This window comes from Nerophis lumbriciformis, linkage group LG20, assembly GCF_033978685.3.
Source record: "Nerophis lumbriciformis linkage group LG20, RoL_Nlum_v2.1, whole genome shotgun sequence".
NCBI classification, from domain to species: domain Eukaryota; kingdom Metazoa; phylum Chordata; class Actinopteri; order Syngnathiformes; family Syngnathidae; genus Nerophis; species Nerophis lumbriciformis.
This window is the reverse complement of record NC_084567.2, coordinates 31,031,092-31,044,740: the sequence shown is the minus strand read 5'-3', so window position 1 is coordinate 31,044,740 and position 13,649 is coordinate 31,031,092. Positions and strand designations below refer to the sequence as shown.

General features: G+C 39.3%; 1 protein-coding gene across 3 annotated transcripts in view; it reads left to right on the top strand.

Annotated features, from left to right (window-relative positions):
- ghrb (growth hormone receptor b) overlaps positions 1 to 13,194 on the top strand; it is a 52,404-nt gene extending 39,210 nt beyond the window's left edge. For all 3 annotated transcript variants that reach the window (XM_061980797.2, XM_061980796.2, XM_061980800.2), the window contains exons 4-9: positions 4,162 to 4,325; positions 4,436 to 4,614; positions 7,991 to 8,135; positions 8,968 to 9,058; positions 10,819 to 10,888; positions 11,890 to 13,194. In XM_061980797.2, the coding sequence (XP_061836781.2) occupies positions 4,162 to 4,325; positions 4,436 to 4,614; positions 7,991 to 8,135; positions 8,968 to 9,058; positions 10,819 to 10,888; positions 11,890 to 12,807 (1,567 nt within the window). In that variant the 3' untranslated portion in view covers positions 12,808 to 13,194. The remainder of the gene's footprint in view (positions 1 to 4,161; positions 4,326 to 4,435; positions 4,615 to 7,990; positions 8,136 to 8,967; positions 9,059 to 10,818; positions 10,889 to 11,889) is intronic.
- Positions 13,195 to 13,649: the final 455 nt, after the last annotated feature.

The window sequence follows — 13,649 nt, the reverse complement described above, 5'->3', positions numbered from 1 at the left end:
ATTATGTGTGGGGAAAAAGACTGCAAGGTGTCACGCATGGCAGCGGTTCAACCCCCTCTCTTACTGTGTATTTTTAGCTAATGCAACAAAATGTAGTTCTTATCTGTACTGTAAAGTTCAAATTTGAATGACAATAAATTTAGTCTAAGTCTAAAATTGTTATCTATTTTCCCACCGTACTCTATTTAAGTGGAACAACACTTATTGTTAATTTTGCCTATCATTCACAATCCCGATGTGAAACAAAACCACACAACTATTTTTCTATTTTGTGCTGTCTAAATCGTAAAAAAAACTGCTAGCAAGAGGCAGCTACCAATGCAGGTAATGGAGAAACAAGATATTCCGTCTATAAAGCACTCTACAAGACAGTGTTGGCGTTAATGCACTTTTTGTGTCTTTTTACTAGAGATGTCCGATAATGCCTTTTTGCCGATATTCCGATATTTTCCGACTCTTAATTACCGATTCCGATATCAACCGATACCGATATATACAGTCGTGGAATTAACACATAATGATGCCTAATTTTGTTGTGATGCCCCGCTGGATGCATTAAACAATCTAACGAGGTTTTCCAAAATAAATCAACTCAAGTTATGGAAAAAAAAAAATGCCAACATTATTATTGAAGTTACAAAGTGCATTATTTTTTTTAACATGCCTCAAAACAGCAGCTTGGAATTTGGGACATGCTCTCCCTGAGAGAGCATGAGGAGGTTGAGGTGGGCGGGGTTGAGGTGGAGGCGGGTGGTAGCGGGGGTGTATATTGTAGCGTCCCTGAAGAGTTAGTGCTTCAAGGGGTTCTGGGTATTTGTTCTGGGTATTTGTTCTGTTGTGTTTATGTTGTGTTACGGTGCGGATGTTCTCCCGAAATGTGTTTGTCATTCTTGTTTGGTGTGGGTTCACAGTGTGGCGCATATTTGTAACAGTGTTAAAGTTGTTTTTACGGCCACCCTCAGTGTGACCTGTATGGCTGTTGACCAAGTATGGTTTGCATTCACTTGTGTGTGTGAAAAGCCGTAGATATTATGTGACTGGGATGGCACGCAAAGGCAGTGCCTTTAAGGTTTATTGGCGCTCTGTACCTCTCCCTACGTCCGTGTACACAGCGGCGTTTTAAAATGTCATACATTTTACTTTTTGAAACCGATACCGATAATTTTGAAACCGTACCGATAATTTCCGATATTACATTTTAAAGCATTTATCGACATCCCTACTTTTTATCCATTGAAATCAGAAAAGACGCAAATGTCCGGAAGTTGGCACATCACTTGGACGCTGATTTATTTATTTTTTTACCGCCCGATTTGTTTTTTTATTTTTTATTTTATCGATTATCGCTTTCCGACGGTGTTTTGTTTGTATTTGCAGAGTCAAATTATTCATTATTATTCATTATTAATTATTGTTCGTCTTCAAAGTAATGTACTTTCCTATACAATTTCTTAAATTTTGATTCGCCGAAAGGTTTATCAATCACAAATACTGCCTCAGTTTGCACTCGGACAACTTTACATAACAAAAGTGGAATAAAAAAGCTTACAGATGAAATGTAATTTAGAAAATGTTGTTTTTTTCTTTAAAACTGTCATTCCTCAAAACATAATATTGAATTAAAATCAATGTTTTTATGAATTATTGACCTATCCAAGGCTCCGAATACTTCACATTAAATATTCCACTGTGAAAAATATTTTTTGTGGAAGATTTGGCATATTTTGTGTGTTTGCCATAAAATAACATCGTTTTCTTTGACAAAAAGGGCAGAAAACAAACAAACAAAAAAACAACAAAAAAAAACAAAACTTGACAATTCTGAAGTTGAGATTTAAGCGTTAAATAAATAATGCATGTATGCCCTGACACACAATTATCATCATTTCATGACCGAAGCAAAAACGTTTTACACTTTTATACTGAAATAAATACACCTACAACTTATTAAATACAAATATAGAAAAAAACTACCCGCAGCGGTAAAGTTTAGATCCATGAAGGAAAGAAGAAAGTGAATTAATGTTTATAACTGAATAAATTCACATATGCATAAAAATTTGTTTTCTTTTGTATTATTTTTACGTTTAACATTTATGACAATCTTTTTCCAAAACACAACATAGAATGTGAGATATAACAGGATAATGCATACATTTATCATTTGTTTTCAAAACAGTTACAAAAAAGTGGGACCCCAAAAATTTACTGTGGGACCCCATTTTTATGACTTGATGGGGTCCCTGGGACCCCATGCTGCAAATTCCTAGCGCCAACACTGCAGGCTGTAAGTATATACACTATGTAATGTAGTAACAGGCATATTTATGGTAGCATGTAATATTTAAAGTAGTTTGGTTATTTTCAACATTACAAAAATTTATTTTTGGCCACTTTTCAGGTGGAATTCTTTCCCATTCTTGTTTGATGTACAGCTTAAGTTGTTCAACAGTCTGGGGTCTCCGTTGTGGTATTTTAGGCTTCATAATGCGCCACACATTTTCAATGGGAGACAGGTCTGGACAACAGGCAGTCCAGTCTAGTACCCGCACTCTTTTACTACGAAGCCACGTTGTTGTAACACGTACAGAATGTGGCTTGGCATTGTCTTGCTGAAATAAGCAGGGGCGTCCATGATAACATTGCTTGTATGGCAACATATGTTGCTCCAAAACCTGTATGTACCTTTCAGCATTAATGGTGCCTTCACAGATGTGTAAGTTACCCATGCCTTGGGCACTAAAACACCCCCATACCATCACAGATACTGGCTTTTGAACTTTGTGCCGATAACAATCCGGATGGTTCTTTTCCTCTTTGTTACGGAGGACACGACGTCCACAGTTTCCAAAAACAATATGAAATGTGGACTCGTCAGACCACAGAACACTTTTCCACTTTGCTTCAGTCCATCTTAGATGAGCTCGGGCCCAGCGATCCGGCAGCTTTTCTGGGTGTTGTTGATAAATGGCTTTCGCTTTGCATAGTAGAGTTTTAACTTGTACTTACAGATGTAGCGACAAACTGTAGTTACTGACAGTGGTTTTCTGAAGTGTTCCTGAGCCCATGTGGTGATTTCCTTTACACACTGATGTTGCTTTTTGATGCAGTACCGCCTGAGGGATCGAAGGTTCGTACTATCATCGCTTACGTGCAGTGATTTCCCCAGATTCTCTGAACCTTTTGATGATATTACAGACCGTAGATGGTGAAATCCCTAAATTCCTTGCAATAGCTCGTTGAGAATTTTTTTTCTTAAACTGTTTGACAATTTGCTCACGCATTTGTTCACAAAGTGGTGACCCTCGCCCCATCCTTGTTTGTGAATGACTGAGCATTCCATGGAAGCGGCTTTTATACCCAATCATGGCACCCACCTGTTCCCTATTAGCCTGTTCACCTGTGGGATGTTCCAAATAAGTGTTTGATGAGCATTCCTCAACTTTCTCAGTCTTTTTTGCCACCTGTGCCGGCTTTTTTGAAACATGTTGCAGGCATCAAATTCCAAATGAGCAAATATTTGCCAAAAATAACAACGTTTTCCAGTTCAAACGTTAAGTACATTGTCTTTGCAGTCTATTCAAATGAATATAAGTTGAAAAGGATTTGCAAATCATTGTATTCTGTTTTTATTTACCATTTACACAATGTGCCAACTTCACTGGTTTTGGGGTTTGTAGTTTAAAATAAACTTTTACAAACTCAGAGGCAATTTAGCAGCAGCAGTAGTAGTTGCAGTAGTTAGCTTACGCCTTAGTGAGCGAGGTGCCTTGTTACTAAAAGTAGTTCCTCGGCTTTAGTTCTTACAACAACAATGGTGTTAAGGATTGGTTAATATGCAGGTCACCACATGTAAATGGAGTATTGTTGGCAGTTTTTTTAAGTTTTCTTGGGCGGAATCAATTAACTCATTAGCGACATTGTTGGCTGCCTCTTACTAGCAGTTTTTTGTGCAATGTAGACTGCACAAATAAGAGAAACATGTGTTTTTATCTCACATTGGCATTGTGAATGATGGGCAAAATGACAAAAAAGTGCAGTTCCCCTTTAAGAACCACACTAATTAAAGTAACCATTGCTCCCACTCTAAATTATTACTGCACTTCTTGATATGCAGTGAAGCTGATCCAGTACAATGTTTTTCTTTCCCCGTCCTTGCAGACCTAAAGAGTGGAGTGAGTGTCCTCATTACAGCAGTAAAAAGCTGAACGAGTGCTTCTTCAATGAAAATCACACGCTCATCTGGATATATTATAGCGTTCAGCTCCGCTCAAAGGATCAAACAATCCTCTTCGATGAGAAACATTTCTGTGTCCAGGACATTGGTAAGTCTAATGTTTGACTGTCAAGCTACTATTGACTGAGAGATTAAAGAGTCGTGCACAATTGTCTGAAAATAATGAAAGCAATCTCCACTTTTGTTCTCTCTCTGCAGTGCAACCAGATCCACCAATAAGCCTGAACTGGACGATACTGAATGTAAGTGTGACGAGTAACTTCTATGATGTCATGCTCAGTTGGAAGCCACCTCCGTCTGCAGACGTGGAAATGGGATGGATGACATTGCAGTATGAGGTCCAACACCGCAAAGTGGATTCTGACAACTGGGAAATAGTGGGTATAATTTGTGCTTGAAAAAATATATATATATATTTTGTGTGTATAGTGCAATGACTCAGTGGTTTTTGCATAATACAATGAAACCCGCTTAAGTCGGTCCTGTTTGAGTCCACAACCCGTCTACGTGGAGCAACTCATCAAATCCTGGTCTTTCTTCTTTTTACTAAAAAGTGCCCGCTTTAGTTGGCGTCGACATGGTTGGCTGCTTTTGTCGACAGAATTTGAAAGACAAATGGGTCGCTTATACCAGTGTTTTTCAACCTTTTTTGAGCCAAGGCACATTTTTTGCGTTGAAAATATCCGGAGGCACACCACCAGCAGAAATCATTAAAAAACGAAACTCAGTTGACAGTAAAAAGTCGTTGTCGCAATTGTTGGATTTGACTTTAAACCATAACCAACTATGTATCAATATAGCTCTTGTCTCAAAGTAGGTGTACTGTCACATCACGCCATGTTTTGCTGTTTTCCTGTGTGTAGTGTTTTAGTTCTTGCCTTGCGCTCCTATTTTGGTGGCTTTTTCTCTTTTTTTGGTATTTTCCTGTAGCAGTTTCATGTCTTCCTTTGAGCGATATTTCCCGCATCTATGTTTTAGCAATCGAGAATATTTCAGTTGTTTTTATCCTTCTTTGTGGGGACATTGTTGACTGTCATGTCATGTGCGGATGTACGTTGTGGACGCCGTCTTTGCTCCACAGTAAGTCTTTGCTCCACAGTAAGTCTTTGCTGTCATCCAGCATTCTGTTTTTGTTTACTTTGTAGCCAGATAAATTTTACTTTCGTTCTTCAATGCCTTTTCTTAGGGGAACTCACCTTTTGTTTTAAGCATTTGACACCTTTTTACCTACACACTGCCTCCCGCTGTTTCCGACATCTACAAAGCAATTCGCTACCGGCTGCCACCTACTGGTATGGAAGAGTATTACACGGTTACTCTGCTGAGCTCTAGACAGCACCGACAATCAACAACACATCATTTGCAGACTATAATTACTGGTTTGCAAAAAAAATATTTTTAACCCAAATACGTGAAATTAGATCATCTCCCACGGCACACCAGACTGTGTCTCACGGCACACACCGCGGCACAGTGGTTGAAAAACACTGGTTTCTACAAAAGGGGTCACATTCAGATTTAAAATACCTCCTTGTGGTCTACATACATAACAAAATGGTGGTTCTTTGGTCAAAATGTTGCATAGATTGTATTCTACAGACCATCTTTAGGTCACTTTCTGACTGTGTCTTCACAATGCGCCGTTTTGTGGGCGGTCTTATTTACGTGCCGACGCCATCCAGGCAAAGCCCCCTTATAAGATATAAGTTTGAACTATACCAGGGGTGGGCAAACATTTTGGCAAAGGGGCCACATTGGCTTTTGAAATTTGACAGACGAGCACATGATGCATTTCGAAGCATATCATATCGGTTGGAACTAAGAGTAGGCTTCTCAAACATGGGCTATTTTAAATCATAATACATCTATTTTCAAAAATGTCATATTAGAACATCAAAGAAACATAAACATGGTCTTAAAGGTTTAACACTTACATTCTCTTTTAGTGGGAGCAGTGTTGTTGATCTTCCTTTTTTGCCAGTGCATCGAAGTCTACTATCAGTTTTGTTGTGGCAATTCTCAAAACAGATCTTTGCTCAATTCTGTTTTAATACTTGGCGGGCCGGATTAAAGCGACCCATAGTTTGCCCATCCCTGAACTATACGCTACTTTTTATTAGAAATAGCAACAGCGTAGGATTTTAGCATGCCTGTGCCTGTACGAGCCTGTCTTCCCTACATCAAGAGGATAGAGGAAAAATAACTACATTATCAACTACAATTTAGGACTACAACTGAATAAAAATGACGGACTTGCATAGAACTCTTCGGTAAATCTCTCCCATAAATGGAGATACCTGCTGACTTAACTGAGGCAAAATACGTCACTAACGTCTCAAATTTTCAAATGGCTCATTTGGATCAAGTGTGGAAGAAGGCAAGATTATCAGGCAAACTATCTGTGACATTGATTTAAATTTTTTCAATTTTCGAGACTTATGCAGATCCCAAATTCACAAAAACAGGTACCAACAAGTAAGAAGTGTTGATTTTGCATAATAGGACCCCTTTAAAATAGTCCTGTTCATGTCGATCTGTTGTAGTATTGTTCACTTCATTATTACCGCTAAGCAACGTGAAACAACCGTTGTCTAGTTCAGTGTTTTTCAATCACTGTGCCGCGGCACACTAGTGTGCTATGAGATATTGCCTGGTGTGCCGTGGGAAATTATGCAACTTCACCTAATTTATTAGATATTTTTTGCAAATCAATAATTATAATATGCCAATAATGTGCCGTTGCTTAGTGTCTGTGCTGTGTAAAACTCGGCAGCGTAACCACGTAATACTCCATGTCAGTAGGTGGCAGCATTGCTTTGTAAAAGTCGGATTGTGTCGGGTGAGACCAGGATGGTTTGTTGTGATCCCAATATGCAGACCACAGCGGGAGGCAGGATGCAGGTAAAAATGTGTGTAATGCTTAAACCCAAAATGAACGAAAAGAAAAGGCTATGCAAAACGAAAGTCAAACTGAACTAAGCAAAGTAAACAGAGACAGAATGCTGGACGACAGCAAAAACTTACAGCGTTCACAAAGTACATCCGTGCGGGACGTGACAATCAACAATGTCCCCACAAAGAAGGATAGCAACAACGTACGTTTGTAAATAGCCTTGCTTGCTAACACAAAGCAGGTGCGCGGAATAGCGCTCAAAGGAAGACATGAAGCTGCTACAGGAAAACACAGACAAAACAGGAAGGGCCACCAAAATAACAGCGCAAGACAAGAAATAAAGCACTACACACAGGAAGACACCAACAAACTCAAAATAAGGCACGACGACCTGCTGGAGTTACATTTTTTAACTGGTGGGGTGCCTCCGGATTTTATTAATGAAAAAAATGTGCCTGGCCTTAAAAAAGGTTGAAAAACACTGGTCTAGTTACACAGCCTGAAAACATGCACACAGTGACTTCCTGCTCAATGCTAAGTAAGCGTCAAAATAAAAGTATGGCAGTGTCAACCATTCTACCTCAGCAACTAACAAAAGTATCACATTTCATTTTTGTATTTAGGTTTGTTAGCTACCAGAAGAAAGGTGTGTGACTGTACAAAAACTTAGCTCTAGCAACTAATGACAACCAAAGATGTCGACTTCAGGGGGTTACACTGTACTATATATAAGGATGGATCTCTATTAAGAAATGTATGTCGTTACTTTTATGCTAACCTATAAATGTTTTTGTCACTTGATTTGAATGCAACATAATTGTTTCTTGATGTTCACTACTATTTGTCTCTTTTTACCACAGTCCGAGCTTGTAAAAAGCACACGTCACTCCCTGTATGGCTTTCAAAGTAATATCAATTATGAAATCCGGGCCCGCTCTAAAAGCCACGGTGGGAAGGAGTTCGGAGAGTTCAGTGACTCGATATTCATCCACGTTCAAACTGCAGGTAATAACTAGCGACTTAAAAGAACACATCTGTTATAGGTTTTACAGTACACTGACAATGTAAATGTGTATAGTACATTCATTCATCATCCACATCATTCCATATATCCTGGTCCCAGTCAGGGGGGCAGCGGTATTGTTTTTTACAGCATATTTGAAAAGTGTGTTATTATGACTCCAATAGATATGGCTAAAACATACAGATAGTTTTGATATATTGAAAGCAATCTATGTGTATGGGGTAAGTACAGTAAGAGATACTGTCAGGTTCAAACACTGATGGCATCTATTAAACAGACAAAGAAGCAAGGAATTAAACAGAGACAGAATTCAATTTAGCTCAATTGAGGAGAAACGTCTGGGCTGTACTCTTCCACCACGCTCCGACGAAAGATTTTCCCTGATTACATGGCAACAGCTGTTTTTAAAGGAAGGGGGGTCATAAACAGCCGTCGTCTTTAGTTACAAAACAGTTCAAAGAAAAGGTGCCTGGAGGGGGATCAGGTCCTGATTTCTCTCCGCTTTGTAGATCTCGGGTCAAGACAAAATCTTCCTGTGGATTAACAATACATCAAAGAAACCGACACCTTCATGTCGCTTCCTACACAAGCCTTTTGATTGGTAAGATCAAAGACAGCTTTTGTCTGCTCGCCGGGATCTCATAGCAACACAAAGTTTTGTGATAACTCGCATACAATTATTCTGACAGATACTGCACACGTGTACACACAAGAAGTCAAATAAATGACCCACCCAATGGGAAAAAAATGCATTTTTGAACCCTCCAATATTTCTACCAACTAGTGCATAATACAATGTTGTTGTTTTTTCAGGATCAAATTTGCCTTTGGTGGCTTTACTCACCTTTGGTACCTTGTGCTTAATGGCCCTCCTGATAGTGGTGGTCTTTTCAAAGCAGGAAAAGTAAGTGATTTTTGTTTGTTTGAACTTCCAGTTGTAACATTTTCACAAAAAAATATATAAAAAGGCAGATGATTCAGGGCATCACCAGTGATGGGCAAGCTACTGAGAAAATGTAGTAAGCTGAGCTACAAGTTACTCCAGATTAAATGTAGCTAAGCTACAGTAAAAGAGAATTGTAGCAAGCTACACGGGAAAAAGTAGCTTGTTACATCATAGCTACATTTAACAACATTTATATATATTGGCCCACATGTATAATATCAATGTTATTGTAACTGAGAGTGGTCCATTACTCTTAACTAGAGATGTCCGATAATATCGGACTGCCGATATTATCGGCCGATAAATGCTTTAAAATGTAATATCGGAAATTATCGGTATCGGTTTCAAAAAGTAAAATTATGACTTTTTAAAATGCCACTGTGTACATGGACGTAGGGAGAAGTACAGAGCGCCAATAAACCTTAAAGGCACTGCCAGTCACATAATATCTACGGCTTTTCACACACACAAGTGAATGCAAGGCATTCTTGGTCAACAGCCATACAGGTCACACTGAGGGTGGCCGTATAAACAACTTTAACACTGTTACAAATATGGGCCACACTGTGAACCCACACCCAACAAGAATGACAAACACATTTCGGGAGAACATCCGCACCGTAACACAACATAAACACAACAGAACAAATACCCAGAACCCCTTGCAGCACTAATTCTTCCGGGACGCTACAATATACACTCCCCCCTACCCCCCCCACACACCTCAACCCCGCGCCCCCCTACCTCGCCCCACCTTATCCTCTTCATGCTCTCTCAGGGAGAGCATGTCCCAAATTCCTGCTGTTTTGAGGCATGTTTAAAAAAATGCACTTTGTGACTTCTATAATAAATATGGCAGTGCCATGTTGGCATTTTTTTTACATAACTTGAGTTCATTTATTTTGGAAAACCTTGGTACATTGTTTAATGCATCCAGTGGGGCATCACAACAAAATTAGGCATAATAATGTGTTAATTCCACGACTGTATATATCGGTATCGGTTGATATCGGAATCGGTAATTAAGAGCTGGCCAATTTTGGAATATCGGATGTCGGCAAAAAAGCCATTATCGGACATCTCTACTCAGGACATTATTGCGGGTTTCCTGTACGTCATCTTCATCACTCAAGAAAAAAATTAATCTGCAAAAGAGAATCCCTCTGCCATTTTCAAGTATGTTTTTACTTTTGTTGAGTAGTCAGCTTGAAGCATCCCTCTGTCTACGACTCCCTCCTCGTCATGTGTTATTAGTTTGCTTACTGGTTTCGATGACCCGCCTTGTCTTGCCTCTGATTGGCCAGTCCGTAATGTTTCGCCCTAACCTTAGCCAATAGTGACTCGTCATACGAACACCAACCAATCATCATGGATTGTCTTTGATGTTCTCATTTATCCAGGTCATTGTAATTTCTCCATATTTTTGGGGCCTGGATTCGCATTCTATTTTCTCTCTTTGTAGCTTGTAGCTTTGATGTAAGCTACCAAGCTACATGGCCTTTATAAGTAGATAAACTACAGGAAAAGCTACTTGTTAAAAACGTAGCTAAGCTACCGCGAAACTACTAGAAAATTAATTAAGCTACGTGACTTAGCTACATGTAGCTTGTTACTGCCCATCACCGGGCATCACCATATATTAATACATTCATGTATATACATATCATTATATGTAAGTGCATTTTACATGTGAAAATGTCTTTTTTTGCTCACTCAAGGCTGATGGTAATTCTTCTACCACCTGTTCCGGGACCTAAAATCAGAGGAATTGACTCTGAGCTACTCAAGGTATCCATCCATGTCCAATCTTGAAATAACTGCTGCTTTGACCAATATTTTCTAACATTTCCTTTTGAAGCGTCGCAGTAGTATCAGTCTGAAGGTTGCTATCAAGATAGTTTGGAATCACAAATGTACACTACTTCCACAAAGTCAGATGCCATTTGGTAAAAAGGCTAAAAACAAACATTTGCAGTATTATCAGTTGAGACAATCCGATCAGGGTTTTATGCCGCCGAGTCTGATACCGATCATCCCTGATTGTGATTGGCCGATATCGATAGCGATCAAATGTATTAAATGTAAATGTTTGAATTTATTTATGGTAACAGTCAAACAGTAGCAACCCAATATTTAAACAAGTTAGTTATTTTCTTTTTTTACACAATTGTTTGATCAAAACAACATCGATAGTAGTAACTAAACAAAAGCAACATCTACCATCAACTTCTCACTAAGCACATATTTCTTGGTGTTGTTTAAAGTTAGCTAGGTGTTGTTTAATAGCTAGCTTAGCTATTAGCATGCCAGCTCTTGGCTTGCTCTCCGTGTGTAACATGTTCAGCATACTTACGATACTAAGAATTGGAGTTTATTTGCTGTAATGGAGGTGATAATTATTATCTGAGGGGAGAGACTCCACACTGTGTATGGAGACATATAATTAGCTGCTAGCCACTTGTCAGCCGGGGGACTAAAAATAGATAGAGTATCAGCCAGAAGGGATCAATCAGCATTTGTGTTTGGCATTAATCGTGATTTTTAACAGAAATTGGTCGATACTTTTGGCTGATCGATTGACACATCCCTAATTATTAATTATATGTATCAACATTTCAGTTCTCTATTTTTCCCATTTTTGCTTTTGTCTGGTTTTATTTTAACAAATATGCTGAGGGCCAATTAAAAACTAACTGTGACACCCCCAGTCTGCCCTATACTGGAATATATGGTTATCAATCAAAAGTTGTCATTTAATAATGGCAAATGTGCTTTTTTTTATCTCACAGAAAGGAAAGCTGAAGGAGTTGACATCGATTCTGGGTTCCCCACCTGATCTGAGACCTGAGCTGTACACCAATGACCCCTGGGTGGAATTCATCGATCTGGACATTGAGGAACAGAATGCCGGAATGACAAACCTGGATACGGACTGCCTAATGGACCGCTCCTTGATCTCCAACTGTTCGCGTCTTTCCGTCAGTTTTAGGGACAACGACTCGGGTCATGCCAGCTGCTGTGATCCGGATCCCTCCAGTGATGCGGAAACATCGCATTCCCACCCTCCCATCCCAAACTCAGCCTGCAATAAGGAACAGGCCACCGCCAGACCCAGTTCTGAGAGCCAAAGCCCCACACCGGGAGATCCTTCTTTAGCATCCCTTGTCAGAGAGGCATTGTATACACAGGTGAGTGAGGTAAAGGCATCAGGCAAGGTGCTGTTGTCACCTGAGGACGAGGTGGAGAAAAACACAGTTGAAGAAAACCAAACTGCTGAAAACAGGGAGGACCAGAAAGAGTTGAAGCTTCTGCTATCTACAGAAGACAGAGGTTACACCTCAGAGCTCAATGCAAGGAAAATGAGCCAATCGCTTTCTTCGAATAATACAAATGACATGTGCTCGACGGGGGGAGACTTAGCTTCTGTGCCGTGTTCGTCATCAGTGGACTACCAGAAGCCTTATCAGGAATCCCTTACAAATCCCACATCCCCGCTTTCCCCTGCTCCGGTCTATACAATGGTAGAGGATGTTGGCAGGCAAAACAGCCTCCTGCTGACACCGAGCTCAATACCTGACACCCAGTTGACAATCTCCAAGGCCATGCCCACACCGGACAGCTATCTGACCCTTGACCTTTTGGAAAGTATTGAACCGTTGACCGAGGGTGATCTCTCCAAAGTTAAAACTGTTCTGACAAACATCTAAAACAGTCTTTATGATTGATGACTGCCTCAGTGTTGAATGTCAGCTCACCTAAAATAGAAGGTTATGCTTGTCCTGCCGCCACCCCACCTTACTCAAACATCACTCTACCCCTAAGGATGTGTATTTTTCAGGAACAAGAAGGGAATTGAATTAACATTTAGTTCTGGTGGCCCTGAGGTAAATTAACCAGCAAACAACGACTTGTTTATCCCTTTTTTCAGTCCAATTCACTCTTGTATTGTAATTAATTGTATTCCCTATCCTAAGCAGAAATGTATGTAAATATATTATAGATTGTGCACTTCTTCATACCCAAAAGCTTGTCATTCAGTGTCGCTACAGTACATTTTTTTATACAGCCACAATAAAAAGCTTCTGATTTATACACCAATTGTTATTAATCGATATTAATCCACACCAATCCTGAAATTAACATGATTAAAATGTTGGTCAGTTATGAGCTATATTTATATTTTAAAGTAACTTGAGTCAGCTAGGTCACTGTGATTGGAAGCTGTAGCTCATGAATTTTGACATTTGTCAGTACTCTACTGATTTGAAGTAAAGGTAGATTAAGTAAGAAATCACATTTCAAATGAGTGTAAGTAAACGCTTAAAAGACACTGATGTGTATAAATACATGAAGGGTTTGACTCATAATACATTTATTAATATAGCACTATAGTGCGATACCACTGGTTTTCTTTCCAATCCGATACCGAGTAAAATTTGTCACCGATACTTTGCGTAAATATACCTAATGTGTCTGGTAAAATTAAAAAAACTAGTCTATTTCAAATGTTGCCGAAATATCCTCAAACAATGTAAACAAATATTCAACT